Raw genomic sequence first — 20,533 nt, forward strand, 5'->3', positions numbered from 1 at the left:
AAATGGCTGGGTTACTTTGAATGATTGCATATAACCTAAGAGCAGATTTAATGTTCATTTTTAAATCAAATATTATTAGACACACTTTATTAATCCGCTAAAGTCAACAGCTCCAACCTATTAAAGTGACCGCCAAAGGAAACACTGGAGAATTCTGCATGTACCATTCTGAGGGAGGAGACCATGATAACACACAAGATGAAAAAACACAAGAGACAAGTAGCTATGCTTGACAGACAAGGAATGATTTCTAGTTACCTCAGTATAAAAATCAATAAATGTAATAGGAATGTAGCCATTCAATAGCACACCAACAGCACCGTATAAGAAAATAGTCTGAAAATCATCTGCTTTTGAATATGATACACATCCAGCAAAATAGGTGACTGTTATTTTTTCTGGATTAATGGATAAGAAATACTTAGGATCCATTTTCATAATAAACATGCTGACAGTTTGTAGAACTTAATAATAATTTGCTTTCATTAGCAAGATATACTCTGATAGCCTATGACAGCTTTCATGATACAGTGGCCAGGGTCTGTTTCACTTTAGAAGATGGTGCGAAGTAAAAGAAAGATAGAGAAAATGCCCATTTTCCTTTAGAAAAGGCGGCTAGATAACTCAGTGTTCTCAGCATACATTCCCTCCAAAGTCTGACCCCTCAATTTGAAATGATTCTCACAATACTTCACAAATGATGTAATTGGCCATCAACTAACTCATCACTTTGGAGCAACAAGACTGAACCTTCCTTTAAATTGACTGCATGAGTGACAGTTTTATCCCACTGACTTGAATGAAATTTACTGTTCATACACCAGTTTATGAAAAGACCACCTTTAGACCCAACAGTTTGGATTACAGTGATCCAAAGTACAAAACAGACAGTTTGATGATCACTTTTCACAGCAAGTCAGTTAAAATGATACACTAGCTAGGACAGACATGGAGGAAAGGGATGCTGCTTGCATTACACAAGTGTATCCTTACTTTGAAGCACGGTGCTGCAGTTGCTTCTTTTTAACAGACGGGCTCCACACTCCAAGTTCTTCAGGTCCTCCATCATCGCAACTTGTTAGAGCTTCCTTTCCATAGCAGCAGGTCCCAAGGAAGGGAGGGTACAGAATTCAGTAGTACAAGACACAACTTCGTCAAAACCTTAAGTTAAATGATGCATAATTCATTTCAAAGTCAAACAGATTTCTTCATGACGCAGAGATCATTTTGGGTTACACGTAACAGTTCGCCTCCATGCACTGCTTTCACTATGCGTGAAGCAGCGATCACAAAAACAACAGAAAACACTGTTAAACATAAGACTGTCTGAAAAGTTTAATTAGTTTTAAGTTTGTACAGAGATGCGTACTTTACAGTACTGTTGTGCTGTTTCATGTAAGATGTTTACATCATCTTTCCATTTCTCACACTTCCACAAATATTTAGAGTGATTTCCTAAGTCACTCTGTGATTCACTTAACTCTGAAAAGCAGAATGCAAATAACCATGTCTACAGAACACACACATCACAGTACAGACTTTCAGTTGGAGATAAGGCTTCTTTGCTTTGCCAAATGCCTGCTCATTCTCCAAGCAGGACTATAGCTTACTTCCTTGAAGCACAGTCAGGACAAGTCAATCTCATCTTCAGTGATCAGGAAAGGGCAAGTTAGTTTCAGCAGGTTAAAAAAAGTGTTATTTACACTGTGAGAAAGTTACCTTCATTACAGTAAGAATATACTATATGAATAAACATCAGAAGTTACAGTAGTAGCTTATGCCAAACCAAAAATATACATTTGATGTGTACAAATTTTTAAAGCATATTACAAGCACTGCAAATGCAGATAATTGCATTAAAGTATTTCCAATGACATTGCTACCATTTAAATTAAGAAATGGAATGTGATCAACAAAATATTTTTATCTTTGCCGGTGTTGATATATGTATATATTTAATGTAAATGTGCAGGATTTTTTACGTTGTCAAGAAGAGGACCACGTTATAGCAAACCCAACATACAGATAATCTAAAACAGTTAGGCAACTTGCACCAGCAAATTCAGTTATTCCAATGATGCAGCTTTTCCTACGTAACAGGGTGCTGCTTTTATTCCACAGTGGTGAAATTAAACCCCACTATTTTTTTCCAGGGGGAAAGAAACCAGACAGCCAGATGAAGTAATAGCTGACTACTATGGCTTAACTGAAACGTTGGGGAAATCTCAAGGTTTACAACTGTTTTGCATATTCTCTTCAGTGACGATTGCTCCCCCCCTCCTTAAAGAATAACTTATAACAAGGGGGAGGTCACACAACACACTAGATCTGTTAGCAGTACTAACCATTTAGTTTAGAGGCACAGGAAACCTAGAGCACTTAAACACACTATTTTGTACAGAAATTCAGTCTCCCAGTTCACTGAGAAAATGCTGTCTTTCAATAATTGTTCTCATTAGGCTGATTTACAAGTCATCCATAACTTAAGAATTTAAAAACCACATAATAGCAAATGTTGACCTATAAGGGAATGGGGTGAAGGGGGAGTAGAAATCAAAGCTTTGGTCCTCCTGGTTACCCAGCAGATAACGGGTTATTCCAGTTTAAAACAATGTTTATTTTTTTCCCCCTTCTGTCTAGGCACACTGACTATGCCTGGCATTATTAGAGAAGACAGTATTTTACCTAACCCGATGATTCATTTAACCATGATGTTAAACTGTGCTTAGCATAAAATAATTAAAAAAAAACAAAAAACAAAAAAAAAAAACATAAAGGAAATGGTAAAAGGAACACACAGTGCTAGAGAAAATACATGACAGACAAAGAGAACTGCAATTCACAGCATGATATTTTTGTTTACAACTGGCTAATTCCACCCTCTAAATCGCTGACCACATCAAAGAGCACATATCAGAAATAAAGACAGATTCTTAAAAATATTTTTCTATATTCAAGTATTGGATAAATTAGGTAAGACTTTCTCAGGACAACTATGAGCTTTAAAAACAAATCAGTAGAAACATCATCCAGAAAAAAAAAAGGCTAGTTAAAATATAGATATGCCAAGCTACGAATCTTAAATTAGCACAGATAATTTTATATTAAATCCAGATATCCAGAAATATACACAATAGAATCATTCCAGTTTTCACAAAAGTTTAGAAGGTAGATGATAAAATTGCACTTAATTCTGAATTGATCAGATAGCAAGTCCTTCCCATTCCTTGCTAATCAATTTATAAGAAAAAGAAGGGAACAGTGTTATAAAAGAGCAATATGTTTTTGTACATTCTATTTCACTTTTAAACATTTGGTCACAAACAAGGGCCACAGTTTCACTACCTGTCCTGTTGATCAGAATCAGATGTCCTTACATCTGATGTTGACAAATCTAATACAGGATTTACAAATCCAGCATATTCTGAATTGCCATTATCATCCATTTCAGCACTAACAAAGTCATTCTCCCACTCTAATCCATTAGAATCATCAGAGGCTGAAGGTGGATTACTTCCTGTCTTCTTGCTATTAAATTTCAGTGCTGCCCGGAGTATGTCTTCCTCTGTTTTTGAGCGTTCTCTCATTGGAATCATTCTGTTCATGCCTGCAATTTAAGACACGTTTATGAGAAGAACATAACTGAGGCAAGTATCTTTACAATTCCATTAAAACAGAAGACACAAGAATCAAATAGAGATTCAGACTCAGGTAAACGCACAATTGTCACAATGAATAACTCTTAAAAATGCTTCCCCTTTGTAGTCCATGAGCTGGTAGAAATTAGAAAAGAAAAAGCAAGAATTTCTGCATTTAAGCAGTTTTTGGCACCTCTCAGTACTTAGTATTTCAGAAGTACAAAAACAGATGAACACTCAGAGCTAAGTTGTTAGCTGGTCAAAGTGCAAGCCTGCTGGTGCTCATTACCTCTCAATGTAAAATCCAGTATATTTCAGCATATACGACACCGTTCTAGATACAGTTCCTCTGGCTCACACTAAAACAAATAGGTTGTGAGGTTATTTCTGTGAAGATTGGTGAAAGTTAAATCTTTCTAGTTCAGAAGCCTGTTTTGACATTTTAGTGCTCTTGGTAGTGCCAACCACTTGAATTATGCACACTGTCAAAAAAATATAGCTATGAATTCTTAAATTAAATCTTAGCTTATTTATGGTGAGCTTTTCAATAAGCGAAGCCCCAAAACCTTGGATAACTTTGAAAGAAAGACAAAGACTTCTGAATATTTCCTAAAACGAACAAGGAAGATCTGCAACAGCAGCAACAAGGACAGCTGGGATACTCATCTGGAATGCACATCCAACAAAGTTTCCAGTAGAACCATAAGACATACCATAAATTCATTAAAAACAAACTAAAACAAATACATCAACCAAAAGACAAAAATCCTACCACAATACTTTCCTGAAATACTTCAGTGAAACATGCTTGACCAATTTCCATAACTGAGAAACTATACTGAACAAACTGTTCCTGTTGGTACTGGCTCACAAGAGGGCAGCATTTCTTTACAGTTCATTTTGGCATTCGTTTACCTACAGCTTCGTTTAATAGAAGAAAAATTTGCTAAAGGATTCAAATAAATGAATTATTAGACAGATAACCACACTTAAATAAGCCTACACCAAAATAAGCAGTTTTCTACCTAAAAATTATGTACAGTTTACTCATTGCAGATGGAGAGAAATATCATTAGAAATAAGCTTTAAACCATTGTTCTCTTTTAAAAATTACCTTCTTCATCTTCCCACTCTAAGTCTAATGATGTGCTGTCATCATTTCCACTCGTTGATTTTGTTTTGGTCATTAAGTCACAACTGCTCTCTGTGTTTGGTGTCAGCACTGTAGCATCAGATGAAAGTCCTGGATAAAAAAGAAATTCATAAACACTTGAGCTTGAGACGTAACATGCAAAACTAAACTTTTAAATCAAGTTTTCATTCTACATTGTGTCCTTTAAATCCCATTTGAAAAAAGGCTTCAACCATCACTTCCAAGGGTACACAGTAGCTTAGAAACACTCAACAGCACTAAGATCCTATGGGATGACATTTAGTCACACTGCTTAATGAGAACTATGGAAGAATTTAGTAAGCTGCAGGTTGGATTTCTACAATAACTTACTTAGTGACTATCACAGACCATCATTAAACTAATGATGTAACAGCTTATAAATTTATTTTCCCATAAACTAGTCCAATTTTTAAATACAGGCAGCCAAATCTTCAGTTAAACTTAATTAGAAAGTTTGATTATTATTATTTAGTTTGATTCTAATTCTCACTCCAAAAATAATAAAAACTAAAAACTGTGTTTATCTGTGTGGGGGGAAAAAAATAAATACCACTTCTGTGCTCCTCAGAGTCACTTTACATTTAAAGACATACAATAGAAAAGGAAGACTTACTGCTACTTCGAAAAGCTTCATACTGGAATTTTGTATTTCTTAAGAAAGAATCAAAATCTTCCTCTGTCACAGCGCTGTAACAACAGGGCAAGTTTTATTTTTAGCTTTATAAACCTCTAGCAACACCATAAAAGAGATGTTAATCCACATGTCCTCCCATTCACACAGTTAGGAAGAAACTGTTCACAGTCCCTTGTAAGCTACATAGCACATAAATCTTTAACTGAAATCTACAAAATGAACACAGAATGGCTTTCCATTCTTTCTGATCACATACCTCCTGAGTCTGGGCTTCTGTTCAATTCTTAGTTGTCATTTCAGCTACACATGAATTATGTCATAGAACACCCTTTCCCTTCCCCTCTCTGTTACTATGGATAATTCCTAACTTTCTTTTTAATTTCATGTATTCAAATGCTGTAACACATTTCCAAAATGCAGCCAGTTCCAACTTGTCCAAAACCCCATTTTTCACAGCTCCTTTTCTTATTTTATTTTCTCCATCTAATTAAATATCCCTTCTATTCCTCCTTTCTTTCCCATTCAAAAATAATGGTTTGCTTCTAGAGCTTTTTCTAAATTCAAACATCTTTTGACAGTAAACGTCTCTGTAATTTGTAAGTAGAATTAAAGGAACAACATCCATGAAGAAACAAGCAGAATATATAAACCATTCAGGATCCCATTCAATTAATTTGTACTTTGATGGTGCATTTCTAAGAGTTCTGGATAAAGACATTTTACAATTACACATTTTTGTTATACAGTAAGGCATTTTACATACATGTGAAAATATAGACATGCATACAAAGGTGTGTGCATATATATATATAGAGAGAGAATCACTTTGATCCTGTGATATATAATATATAGACAGGCAGATGTTAGCTGAGAGAAGGTTTGATATTTTTTATGAATCAGTCTGGTAACTACAGTGACATTCGCTCTACTGAATGCAATTTACCCTCAGCACTTGCAGATTAAAGGGGAATCAGTTTGCATTCAGAAACTACTTGGTGTGAACAAAACTGCAATGAATAAAAAGAATTCTGACTTAAGAATGCAGTACATGTAAGTCCTGATTTTTTTCTTCCCTCTGTATGTGTGAGATAGAGATGAGTAGGAATAAATACAGACACCGTTAATAATAACACTTTATATCTTACCTTTGATAGTCTCCATTATTAACAGCATGTGTTCTCTGGGTTATCCTTTGCTGTCTACGCTGCTATTAAAAGAAGCAAATGGTTGAAAATGCTGAATGAAGTCCCTCAAATATACTCAATACTCATTCTCTTAATTGCAGCACTAAAGGGAGCACTGTCCTGGCTCTTGGAGCAGCCCAAGTACAGCTTAAGAAAAGACTGACTTTCATTCAAATGAAGATCAAATTTTCAGATACTGAAGAGTCAGTTACATGCAAGTCATGTTCTTTTCAACTTCAGAAATCTCTCAATTTAAAAAAGGTGGTAACAGAGTGAAAAAAAAATGCAAGATACAAGTTGATAAACACATTCATTTTGTAGTTATAAGAGGAATAATAAACATCACAGAAGGAGAGTTCTGCTGCTTCTTAAAGTTGGAGTTTTAAGAACGTAACTTTGTCTCAAGTATTTTTCCCCACCTGGAAAAATGTAAGCATTAAAACTGCATACCACCAAATATGGGACAAAAGGTAAATGAGCAGTGAAGCAGCACTGCCCACACAAACTATGGCAGAGCCTAGGATTAAAAATCACAAAACAAAAAACCCCAAGCTGGCTTTATTGACAAATCTGACTTAATTTGCTTAGTTTTCTGAAAAAATCTATTCTTAGCCTTAATGGATCTGTTCCTGTAAAGAAAAACAAAGCGTTAAGTAAATCAAGCTTTTTTAATTGCCAAATTTAAATTCCATCCAACAGTCACCCTGAGCTGGATTAACAGTCATGCAAGATATTTCATCAGCTACTATTTTCAGACCCAAGATGATGGTTTTGTTTGTTGGCACTTTCTACCAAAAGAATCAGAATAAGAAGGTTGAAACCAGCAAGGAAATGGGAAGTACAGAAGAATTAGAGATGTAATATTGGTGGTTAGAGATGGGAAGACTTAAGTAAACAGGAAGAAAGGGCCGGGAACTTGGCACCAACATAGTTGGTCTAAAAAAACATATTAAGAAAAATCTATTACTGATGTGTGCAACAACAGACTTTTAAAATTCATATACCTACATAATATTTGACTTATTATCTATCCATTTTGAGGGGCCACATAAGTATATAGCACCACAAGTTTCAGCATACACATACATTAAAACTTTTTGCTGTAAACTACCCTGACATTCAGCAGGGAAACATCAGCAAACAAATTAGTTTTAAAGAAAAACTATATTTTCAATGAAAAAAACATTTTTAACATTTAAAATACTTAATAAATAGAAAAGCCATAAGTTATATATTCAAAAAATGGCTTCTAGCTGATAAAGAAAGGTATAAGTTTGGTGCATATAGATACAGAAAGGCTACCTTAGAAATCCCTACAGTGCTTTGGGATTTTGGATAGGACTTATTAATGAAGGGAATAAGTGGTATTAATTACATGAGAGAAAGAAAATAAAATCTCCATAAATGCATTCTGTCACAGGCTGTACCTAAAAGAGGTGCCTGTGAAAAATACTGAGATAAGGAAAGCAGTGTTTTTCACATAGAATTTCTACAAAGATGAGGTAAAGGCTCAAGCTTCGAAGAAATCACTTCTCCTGACTTTATATAGAGGGGAAAAAAGAGCCGGGTACTGGAAAGAGAGTCAGAAAGAACTAGCCACCCACCCTAAATGGCAAGGGGATAGAAAGAGAAATGTAAAACGAGATCTGAGCTATACTTAGTAATATAAATATTAGATGAAAACTGAGTCATCGCTATCAGTCTGCAAATAGTAACTTTCAAATTACTCACTTTCGAATACAGACAAAACACTAGAGTTACAGATCTTGCCATTAACCTTCTATAGATTTCAGACTTTTTCTGTTACTCTAATATGGAACACTCACAAATTTATTCCTAATTGAACAACACGTTTAGCAGCAATTGCCTTGAACATGCTACAACTTCAGCCAGACTCGTTATACGTGGACAGACAATGAAAGCTTTGAAAAAGGTTCTGTTAAACATACACATTTCTGGCAACCTGAGGTCTCCGTGAGACTTTAACAGGTTATTAAGATGCTGAAAATATTAAGTTTTGAACTGCTACATGAAAACAATCAGTAATAAACAGTATCAGGAGACAGAACAGAAACTGTTTTCAGAAATGCAGGAAATCAAGATGTAGCTTTTGTTTTGCCTGACCAAGCTCCAGTTACCAGACAGACATCTAAAGGCAGGCACAGATACAGTGAATAAACACAACTGTTAAGTAGTTGTTACTGGAGTTTGGCTACTACACATACAAATCACAAAATTATAAACAGTTCAGGATGGGAGGGACCTCAGAAGGTCATCCAAACTCAACCTCCTGCTCAGAGCAGGATCAGCAGTGAATTCAGATGACTCAAACACTAATCCCCATGTTAGTATAAACCACAGAGACAGGGAACAATTTAGTGCAAATAAAGGTGTAAGCTCATTTTTTAAACCTAAACGGGGTTGTAATGTGTGCTTAATATTTTTAGTTAGAAAACTGTCATAGATTACATTAAAGATCAGTAAATTCTTTGTAATGTTACAAGTTCTGTTAAACTAATTCTAGATGAAAAAATAATAATCTATATTCAGGATAATAAACTGTTTCAAACAATTCTAATGATTTTCAGCTCCCCCAGCCAGATCCAAATCATACTTTCTCTACTGGAATTTACAAGCTGGAACAATTTTTTCTTTACATTTCCTGACAGATAAAGGATATGAGGAAAGTCTGCATACATAGAAACAGAAGAGAAGCTCTGATATATATTGGGGTCTTTTTCCCCTCACCTCCAAGAGCTTTTTCTGCTTTGCTGCCCTGGCTGCTTCACGTTGTGCAGCATATAAAGCCTCCTCTTCTATTCTTAACTTCTCCTCTTGTAAGGCTAACTGTATATGAACAAAATAATAATGGTTAACAAAAGCAGAACCTATCTATCTTCCTATGAGTAAAATCATAAGTACAATAAATCAAAATAAGAGCTAATAGAAAATAAAAATAAAATAAATTTGAGTATAGTTAAAACTTTTCCATTAACTGAATCTAACAGTTCCCCCCCCCAATTAACACCCCAAGAAATTCTGATAACTAAACATCTTATTGAATAAACATAATTAGCAGTGAATTGCTGTAAATGAATGGTTGTATCTTATTATGAACTGTCCAGTGACAGACGTAGAACTTCAACTGTAGATTTAATCGCTACTTTATTCAAAATCTTCCACTATTTCTAGGTTGTATTCTATATCCCATTCCATTAAATGCTTCAGAACGCTGGAGTAAAACTGACAAATTGTCTTTTACTTAAGAAAAGTTTGGGAAAAAACTGAGCACAAGAAAAGCTAAATCAAATACACTTTCCATTTTGCCTTTCTTACGAAGAAAAAGACTGTTCACATTTAATAGATCTCAGTAAGAGCTCTAAATTTATTAAAAAGGCAATCTCTGATGCAAATGTAGCTGTAGAGCAAATGCTCTGGGTATCTCCTTGACTGAAAAATTACAAGTGATGTAACAAAAAACAACTGTTTCATTCACATGAATGATATCTCATGCTCATGGTTGATTTTAACTACTTAACAAAACAACACAAACAAGCAACCAAAACAAGAAAATGAAAAACAAAAAAAACCAACTACCCACACCATTCTAGTCATTTTAACCACTTACCTCTGATTGAAGTTTCATATCAACAGCTCTCTGCTTTTCAGCAATGGAGTCATAATGCCTGTCTTTCAAATCAGCAATTTCTTCTTCAGTCAAAGGTCTAAAAGACAGAAACACAAGAAGACTAATTATTGTATACTCGTGACAAAGTAATATATATATATATCTTCACATCCTTTTTTGACTCCTTTAATCCAAATTTAACAAGCTGTGCATTAGGCCTGTTCCTTCTGAGCAGAGTTTCAAAGTTCCAGTTTACTGGGGACAACGTTGTCCCCCCCCTACAAAGCATTTTTTGCATCTTTACAAGAAGTATTACCTAAAAACATATTTTGATAACACAATTACTGGAACCAAATGGTTAAAACTTCATTGCTTTGTAAATCTTACTTCTTTTTCCTCATTTATTCAGGTCCCCTAATTCTGATTTGTTCCTTTTCAACTACTTGCACACTTTTATGTATCTAACAAACCAGAATTATAGTAGTTGTAAGGTTTGCTGTATAATTTCTTTGGAACCTCTAACAGCGAACTGCAATTCGAGAACCATAAAATGTATGTAATTCAAAACGTCTAGAAGCGCAGTTAAGTGTTTTCCTATATTTCCTGTATTAAGTTTCTTCAGCTTGTGTAAATACTAACACGTTCAGTTAAAATTAATTGAAGTTCCAGCTCTAACACCCATGTAAGGCAAATGTCAGGAACAAGAAAAAAAAGACTCTTCACAACGTACTGCTTTCATACAGATCCGCCATCATCTCAACTGTTTTAACACAGTTGAGCATCAAGGCTAGTTTAACACATTCCATCCATGCATCTTATTAAAAAAAAAAAAGACAGTTTTGATTGGAAGTCTCAAAGATTTCTTCCAAATTCAATAGCAGAGCAGAGGAAAAGAGGCCCTGAATCTCAGCAACTGACCTGTGACTGCTTCCTGGGCTTTCCCCCTGTGGGAAAAAGGAAACAACAAAAAAAAGCAGCCTTAATTTCTGAAAATCCCATTAGTCAAACACTTGTAAGAGAGTAGAAGACACACGATACGAAACTGGTTTCTCCCCATGTGTTGGTTTTTACACCTAGGGGTAAAACATACCCCCTTATATATACCCCTTATTATGCCCCTTAATTTGGAACATTAAAAGAACTTGTTATGCAATTGACCAAAGAAGATGACTAAGTAAAACAAATAATTGCTTCCAAGTGAAAATAAACGTTACAGTCGCGTATTTCAGGAATCAAACTACTACTCACTGTGTTTTAAAATACAAATCAAAGTAATAAAAATACATTTTCCCCACCATTATCAACCTATATTAAATTCACAGTTTTAAGGCCAACTTCTATTTATTTTTTTATACCCTTCAGTCAGTTTACCCACAACTGTCATGTCACAGGGCTACCAAAATGCTCCTCAGCAAAGCAATTTGTGCCCATTTACTACTCAGACAGACAGTGTTTGTTGAACTGTATACAAGGACGACAACAGGAGCAAATTCTCTTTCAAGGCTTTTTGGCTTTTTCTTTAGTTTCTGTCTTGCTAATATCCGTAACACATTCACGAAGTGCTACCTCCCACACTCCTCCAGACAGATTTTTCTCATGACAGCTTTTCGTCTCTGTGAAAGCATTAAATATTCCTGGAGCAAGCAAAACTCAAAAGTAACAATCTCCAGCAATTTAAGCCTGAGAATATCAATGTGGCATCAAGTAGGAGACAGATACAGACCTTGCAACCATTTAAAGTGAGCGCATTGTACTAGCAAGTTTCACACGATGCAAGCACCTACCTCATCACTTTCCACGAGGTTCTCAAACTGCAGAGAAAAAGTAAACAACATTTACAATCCAATATAACAAGTCACTGAACACCTGAACTACACATAATCACGTATTTAAAGCACCTTGTGAAAATACTACTCCAGTAGTAATACTGCAATTGTAATGCTACTTATAAAAGCACCTTCCTCCTCAGGAATTATTACATTTAGCATAGCTTTCCATCCTGGAAAAACCAAAGCACCCACTCCAATGTGAGTGGAACGGTGCCAAGTAACTTTCCCTTCCCATGGCAATTGTGATGCTTTAAAAAAAGTATTTGAAGATGTATTTAAATTACAGAACACATCGGGTTATTTTCTACCCAGGATTCTAAAAGCAAACAAAACACACATCCCACACCCCAGCTTTGCGCATAAGAAACTGAAGGCCAATAAAGCAATGTAATACCTTACGATAGGAAGCCCAAGAAATCCCCAAGCAGCCTAGAATACACACAGCATTCAGTGTTGCTAGAACAGGTATAGCAGCAGTATACATGCAAGTAGAACATGTGTAAGAACTTGAGGGGAGGACAGAACCTTCTTTTCTCTATCATACTGCTGCTGTAGGAATGCTTTTTCACAACTGGAAGCTACATGCTAAAAACAGATCTATGACACCCTACATGGCTCAAAATCAAAGCAGTGATTAATTACTAGTATTCTCAGTAAAAGGAATCTCTGAAAAGTCTAGAACTTTCACAACATAAGAAATACTTGGAGAAAGCAAACCAGCTTATTCTGACAATCTCAAACAATACAAATAAACCATACACTACCCTTCACAAGAAGGTTGTTGAAAGGGTAACTTCTCTAGTAAAAACAATGAACTATAAACTTATAAAACTATAAATTCCAACAGATATTCTTTTTTATTTTGCCCCAGACTCCTGACCCTGCATTCAAGAACAAAAAACTTCACACTAACAGCAGAAGGAAAAAAAAAAAGCAGCTCCCAGCATTTCAGGGATGAAAGGAGCAATAGACAGACTTTAAAATGAACTGGTGCTGCCTATCAGGTGACCACAGTAACTTCATGTCAGATGATCACAGATGACTCTTTACAAATGACAGATTAATGAAGCGTGATTATGTGTTTATGTTCCCAAGTATCGTAAGAACCACAATCTTGCCATCGAGTTTAGCACCAATTCAGTCTGGAATAACCTGGAGTATTTTAGTGTACCTGAACTGCAGCAAAAAGCATTAAAGGTATTGCTAAAAATCAAGCTCTTTCTACTTAATTTCTTCTGAAAAAACAAGCAAAAAACAACATCACACAACAAAAATGGGACGACTACTTTCCAAAACCAACAACAACAACAACAAAAAAGCCAAAACAAAACCCAACCTGATTTAAGTATAAACGCTCACCTACCTCTATAGTGAAGTGCTCTCCTGTCGAACATGTTCTAAAGTACTTTGACCTGGAAAAACAAGCCCAGCATTACTCCACAGAATAATCCTCATTTCAAGTAGAGCAGAAAGAAAACAAGAGTCACACAAGTTTAAATAACTTTTCAAATATTTTCAGTATGAAACAAATACTTCATATATTAAATATGTTGACTTGTCAAGCCATTTTCTCCATTGCTACCAATCTACACCAGAGTACAGAGGCAAACAGAACTGAAGAAAACATAAACACCCTCAAACGGGAGGCACCACTTCTCAGCATGATGGACTTACTATTGACAAATATTAAGCACATTCTTTAATACACTTTCCTTGAAAAACACTCTTCTCAACAACTTCCAACAGCTTCACTGCTCATCATGGAGTTTTAAGTATTTGTAGCATAATTGTATGATGTCAATATTAACAATATATCAACAATACATCCAATTTTGATAGCTTGATGCAGCCTAAAGGTTGACCTTCTTCCTTCATATTCATGGAAGCATTAAAAATCAAGGAATCAAACAAACAACAAAGAGTCTCTGAGAAAAACCTAACTAAGGTAAAGGCAATGCTCCTAAGCTAGAAAAATAGTTACTTGGAATCAGTAACTTTATACGGGAATTAGTCTCCTCCTTAATTCTTAATCTATCTTAATGTTGCCCTTTTTATAAAGGACAACACCAATACATTATTGAATTACCTGAATAAATTCTACCCAATGAAAGAGGTTTGGCTGTCACCCAAAAGTACTTTCATGCTGGTGCTTCAGTAAAACATCCATTTCATCTAAGTTTTTTTCTAAAAGCAAAGTTTCCGGCTGCAAGTGCTCATCGATATCAGGAATAAATCCAGGGCCCCAGGCATTTCTACACTTGTACAATAGATTGTTCTGTACTTGCAATCAACACACACCTCCACTTTACTAAAACCAACACACCAGCCAAAACATGGATTATTTTAATCATATCACATTTAATTCCCATTGTATTTTCATTTGGAAATCAGTCAGGACATGCCCTTCAAAAACCTGCTCTGCCCTTTTCACTGTAGACTCCTGGTCAACTGTTTCTTGCATACACAACTGTAACCACTCAATGCACAGCTGGCACTAAGGAACCACCTTCAGTTGATTCATTGTTATGAAATCAGGGAAAAACTGGCACTTTAATTCATCATTACAGCTGGGACATGTGGTAGGAGCACTTGAGGTAATTTCACTGCTGCATCTTAGGTGCAAGATTTTAGCATGCAGGTTTCAATGCCATTAAGAATTGGATTTACTAAGTCTGTTACAACAAATTGTTGTAGGAGCTTGTATTCTTTAACAAAAATACAGTTCCAGTTTACAGCAACAGGGGGCTACTCAAAACCTGATCAACTTTTCAGACATAGGAGCTGCAGTCAGATTAGTTGCAAGAATTTAACAGTAAACCAGTGGGAAAATAAGACAACATAGCGTAAGCTTACTACATGTAATTACAAACGTACCAAAGTGGTGACATTTCAAGGAAGATCAACATTCTCTGCTACATATTTCTTTCTGGACAGGGGCTTGATAACCTAAGATCTAGTTCTGTATAGGAGTCTGGGACCTGAAATCTCAGCACACCTACAGGTCATTGAGTTCATGGAGGACAGAAATGGAAAACACCAGCTTCATCCCCACACACAGCAATTTCAGCTGAAATAAATTAGTAACACTGAAAACCCTACAGCTATTACTTTTCTCATTTAAATTCTTATTTGCTGAATCAGACTTGAGAAACACATGGGTTTGATGAGTGTTGGAGAAAGCAAGGCAGCCACTGTACCTATAAACACTGTTAGATCAACCTTCAAGTTCTAAACAAATTAAAGAAACCAATTCTAATCCACTTAACATCTATGCACCTTGTTAGCCTTTAATGCAAAGTCATGTTTCTACTCTTTTTAGTGCATGAGAAAAAAAATCTTACTAAACATTAACATTTTGAGTACTAAAACCATAACGTGAGTTCAGTTTCCCCCCTTCAGTTCTGAGGATAAAATTGATTTTGCTACATTTTGCTGCCTGATAACACCCCCCATCCACCCTGATGAAAAAGTAAAGAACTACATGTTCTATGTTATTTATTCTTCCTATTTATTATTTTTAGCCCTATAGAAGCAAGAACTCTTATGGTTGAGCACAGAGATAAAACAGCAATGACCTACTTTCTAATTATGGCTGCAGATTGTATTACTTCATGTAAAACTATTTCAGAGGAAGCCTAAGGACACTCCCTAAAAAATAAAATAAAATTAAAAAGTCAATAACTGAAAGTTTCTGCCTTTACAGAGAGGTGAACCATATTATACTGAAGATTTTCACGTTTCATTACTTTCTATGTGTGTTCAACATGAACTCTAGAATCATTGCAACAAGTCATACATAAATCCCCAAGTATTTAAACACAGATTAGAATCTCACAGGCATTGAAAACACCTGCTAAAAACTGTGTGGTTTACTACTTAATTCTGAATTTACTTCTTCCAGTTAAGTCCTGGAGTGCCTAAAAATAATGAAGTTCTATTTCTGGAGGATAAAAATAAATCTGAGTGATGGCAATAATCACAATAATAACATGATAAGCTACATTACGCTGTCCCAGAAGTAGCCACATCTATGGAATTTGGTAGCAGAATGTGGATCCGCAGAACTTGGTCAGTTTCAATCTTAGAAAAATATATTTTAAGAGTTCTGTGTTTAGTCCCTCCCACCCTGCGCTTATGGAAAATACTCAGGTTGCTTAATACTCCGATACTATTCTGTGTACTGGCAGCACATCCAGAAAACAACGGTCTATTGAGACATGTGCCACCTGTCTATGAGAGGAAGCACTGATGATTGTTTTCTTGTAAGATGATGCTTGTATATGTCATTCCAGTTCCAGGGTTTAAAGGGGAATCCAAACAGGTTGTTGTCTTCACTAGTTAGAAAAGTCTGCTTTCTGCATTACAATTCCATTTTTCTTTCACCTTTCACCGCAGGCATGACCTGAAGGAACGTACATTTAACATAACAACAGCAGACAGTAAGATTTATTTCACCGGTGAGGACAGTCTGACCTTGGACAAAGAGAAGAAATACGTGCACACCAGAGAAGCTGAACCATCACAGAGAATGACCTTCTCCTTTGAGGATGTGCACCTACAAACATCTCCTGAATCCCAGCCCCCAGTTTAAGAGAATGGCCTTTCTCATAATGCTGCACACTGACATTCCTGTCTGCCACTATGAAAACCAAGCTGGCAGCAAACGGGTAACTATGTGGAAGACATCAGAACAGACAATGTCTGTCAAGAAAGCTGGTAATCTCAATAAGAGCATGAAGAAAACCGACTGGTGAATGTGGGAAGGCTGAGCATGACAGGAAGCTAACAAGTTCTTAAAACATAATTCTATGTTATGACCTTAGTAAATTTAATCAGACGTGCACCCAAACCAAACACTGGAAGAGATAACACTGCAAGCACCAATGAACAGTTAGAAACCAGAACAAAACACACACAAAAACCCAAATCAAAGAATTGTAAACAAGCATGAAAGAAAAGAATGTAAGTGGAAAAACGATAGACAACAGTCAGTTTGGAGCAAAGGGAAAGATAAAATACAGTGGTATATGGAGGAACTACTATTATGGCCAAGATAATCTTTGTGGACTCTGTCTCCTACCCAATGCCAATGGGTCAGTTAACAGTAAGAAGCTGGGCATGAAAAACAAACACAAAGAAAACAAACAAACCCACAGAGCCTCAAAACCAAAACAATCAATTCAAAGCACGAGACCACGCAGCTAAGAACTCATTATCGCTAATCTTGAATGTTAGAAAGGCCATATAAACAGAGACCCAGCAAAAACAACGGGTGAAGCAAGAACCTATCAAGTATTACCTGTTTTTCCTCAGATGACAGCGGAAGAAATGGATACTTCAGTGACAAGGCACTTCAGCTGTGCCCACACCCTCAGCGGGAGCACCAAGAACCCAAGCAGGTATCCAGGTATCCCGCACTGCCCAGCCCCGCTCTCAACCAAGCTCCTCGGCAAAGGAGGCCTTCAGGACAAGCTGACCTGCCTGCGGAGCCGGGCTGAAATCAAAGGCCTCCATCGCACTATATGTAAGGAGCTCAGGTCGGCAAGACCGAGCAGTTCTTACACCAGGCGACTGCGAACAGCCGAATACCGGCAGGTGTAGGGAAGGACAAGTAGCTGCCGGCAGGGCACGCACCCTTCCGGGTTTGCACGCTGCTTTTCCGCGAATCAGTGGTCGGAAAACAAAACACGGGCTCCGCACTGAGCCCAAATCGTAAAGTTTATTCACATCACCCTGCCGCCGGCCCCTGTGCCAGCCCGCCTCACCGCCGCAGGGCTCTCATGGAGCACAAGGTCATCCTCCCGAACACGTCGCCTTCTCCATTTCGGCAGCTGCCACGAACCCCCCTCCACGCTTTTCTCTCTCTGAGGGCGCCCGGGTGAAGGTAACCCCGCAACCACCCTGCAGCACACCCGGCCCAACGGGACACCGCCGCCTGCCAGCCCGCAACCCGCCCGTCTCGCCCTGCCGGGCAGCCCTCCGGCGAGCCGCGCTCCCGCCGCGGAGGAGGAGGGCGGAGCCGGGCGGGCCCAGCACCTCCCCGCCCCGGGGAGGGGAGAGGAGAGAGGGGCAGCCGCGCCGCCTGCTTACCCTCCGCCTCGCTGTATCCGGCCCGCTTCCCTACGGAGGAGCAGCCCGCAGCAGCCCTGCGCCCAGCAGTTCCCCATCGCATCCTGGGCGGCGGCTGCTCCTCCTCCTCCTTCTCGCGGCGCCCGACGGTCGCGCCGCCAGCGGTGGCCCCGAGGCCGTCAGCCACAGCAGAAGGGCGGGGAGCCGCTGCCCTAAGGAACAAAGGGCCCGGCTGGGCCCGCCGCGGCTGTAGGGCGAGGAGGAGGAGAAGAAGGCGGGCGGAAGCTGGGCACCCGCGGCCTCATAGCCGCGCCGCTCCCGTAGCGCAGAGGCGGATGCCGCATGCCTCGCGCTGGCACCGCCCCGGGCGGCAGCGGCCCGCCCCTCCACAGCACACGTGTGGGGAGAGAAACGCGGCTCGGGGCTCCCGTTGGCTGTAGGCGGCTTATTGCAAAAGAGAAAATGGTTCCTCTCAAATTACCAGGCCTGAACCCAGGAATTGCCATTCGGATACCGACAGCTGTCAAACATGTCTGGAGCATGGGGTCTTTATGATTTAGCATGATACCTGACTTACTCTTTAGCACCTCCAGTCTCTCTGGCCTCAAGTATCATATCATTGGCCTCTTCTCTGGTGAAACTAGTGATAGGACCAGGGAATAGCCTCAAGTTACACCAGAGGATGTTCAGGTTGAATAATAGGGGAAACTTATCCAAAAGAGAGGTCAGGCACTGGCACAGGCTGCACAGGGATGTGGTGGGGTCACCATCCCTGGAGATGTAAAAACAATGTGGAGATCTGACAATAAGGGACGTAGATGGGAAATACCAGTAAAACCAGTGAAATACCAGTTTAAGATCACTCAAAACCCAGAAATAAACAAGAAAAGCAGCCTGCAACCGAAAGGGATTGTTGCCATGTTTAAGTTAGCTCATAGAGGAGGCTGGAATCACCACTTAGCCAGTCTGGTTTGTACTGAATACTGTCCATAAGCAAGAAGAGTTTTCCTCCTCATCTTTTCCATAAGCCCAGTGTCCATCTGTGCTCAGGTTAGAAGGGCTTTTGGTAGCTCACCTGGGTAAGATATATATCAATGTAATGGGGACAGGTACTATCTGTGCCCTGCATCATTCTCATTAGTCTTCCATAAACATTAAACCCAAAGGGGTGCCAGACTGGTACCCAGAGAACTGCATTCTTGAAAAGCTTTTGTTGTTCCTTCTCAGTTAAAACCTCAAGACAGCAAAGTCTACAGACTCTTTTCTCCCTAAGTCTCAGGTAGATCATTCAAGCACCATTACATCATCTCTCTTTTCTTACCAGTGATGAACAAAAGAATTTCTGCCTGCATTATGGCCCTGAGATTGCACCTACCTCCTCTGTAACAGATAATGAGATATTAAATGTGTGGTCAACACAAGCTAACCTGGCCTTTGTGACTACTGAATCACAGAAAAATTAAGGTTGGAAAAGACCACTAGATCATCTAGTCTAACCATCAAATGTGTGCATCTCTTCATGACAGAAGGCATATGTTGTAAAAAAGTACCATATAGATACTACCAAAGGAGCTGCTTCATTGTAGATTAAACAATTTCTGTACAGAAGATCTCTAGGTGGACAAAGAGCTAGGGATGAAGGTGGATATGCACTGTAGGGAAATAGAACTGGAGTATGGAAGTAGAACTGTTTGTTACGGTTTGAAAAAAAAATGTTGAAGAACCATTGGCACTGACAAACTGAGTTTTTGAGGTCTATTTTGAGCCTATAGTTCTTGTTTGTGCCTTCTATATAATGAATCCAAAAGGGGTAGCTTAGAATTGAAAGGGTTAATCGGTTGCCAAGTTAGCTGTCTTTTAGTGGTGCTGAACAGATGCCCGCAACCAGAGAAAGCAATTGCTACAATAATGATAAGCGCTAGAAGGTGGGAGGGAGGTATATAATAAATTAATACCAACTGAACTCTGAGTTCTTTTCCTGGAGATGTGAGGTCAGCCTCGAAAGGTGCATTACAGTGATTGCATATGGGAGGTGAGAGCGAGCATGAAGGAGAAATAAAAACAACTAGAAATTAATTACAGAAGGTGACACGTATCAACGTGACTCAAAAGAAATATGATGTGGGTTTCAGAAGGAATTATTGGAATATATGATGCTTCACAATGCTGTTTTCTACAGAATTAGCATTTTTGGCAAGGTCTGTGCAGCTCCTCTCCCAGAGAGAAATGTTGCAGTAGTCAAACCTGGCAGGCATTCATAAATCTCTTTGTAGCAATTGGTGACCTTTCCTAATAGAGTCTTCTGGACTGTGAAATGTAGGCCAGCAAAGTGGGGAGATAAATGTCTAGGAACTGGCTGGAATACATTGAAAAGTCA

General features: G+C 38.2%; 1 protein-coding gene across 4 annotated transcripts; it reads right to left on the bottom strand.

Annotated features, from left to right (window-relative positions):
- Window positions 1-1,310: 1,310 nt before the first annotated feature.
- AP1AR (adaptor related protein complex 1 associated regulatory protein) lies at window positions 1,311-18,507 on the bottom strand. Of its 4 annotated transcripts, none has more exons than XM_015861963.2 (10): window positions 18,178-18,507; window positions 13,451-13,499; window positions 12,043-12,069; window positions 11,177-11,202; window positions 10,259-10,355; window positions 9,379-9,477; window positions 6,592-6,650; window positions 5,426-5,499; window positions 4,753-4,881; window positions 1,311-3,607 (listed from the first exon to the last, which is right to left on the bottom strand). In XM_015861963.2, exons 1-10 carry the CDS (start codon window positions 18,252-18,254, stop codon window positions 3,342-3,344), a joined length of 903 nt encoding a protein of 300 aa, XP_015717449.1. In that variant the 5' UTR covers window positions 18,255-18,507; the 3' UTR covers window positions 1,311-3,341. The 4 variants fall into 4 exon arrangements, with proteins under 4 accessions (XP_015717449.1, XP_015717448.1, XP_015717451.1 ...); XM_015861962.2 differs by having other exon boundaries at window positions 6,592-6,653; XM_015861965.2 differs by lacking the exon at window positions 9,379-9,477.
- Between the last annotated feature and the right edge of the window lie 2,026 nt (window positions 18,508-20,533).

This window comes from Coturnix japonica, chromosome 4 (assembly GCF_001577835.2).
Source record: "Coturnix japonica isolate 7356 chromosome 4, Coturnix japonica 2.1, whole genome shotgun sequence".
In the NCBI taxonomy this organism is placed as follows: Eukaryota; Metazoa; Chordata; class Aves; order Galliformes; family Phasianidae; genus Coturnix; species Coturnix japonica.

Excerpts from the sequence above, each read along its gene's own strand:
- AP1AR (XM_015861962.2), bottom strand. The coding sequence starts at position 18,254 with ATGGGGAACTGCTGGGCGCAGGGCTGCTGCGGGCTGCTCCTCCGTAGG. Across the intron at positions 12,070-13,450 it reads GAGAGCACTTCACTATAGAG|TTTGAGAACCTCGTGGAAAG; the intron begins GTAGGTGAGCGT and ends TTTTCTCTGCAG. Across the intron at positions 10,356-11,176 it reads AGCCCAGGAAGCAGTCACAG|ACCTTTGACTGAAGAAGAAA; the intron begins GTCAGTTGCTGA and ends TCTGTCTTTTAG.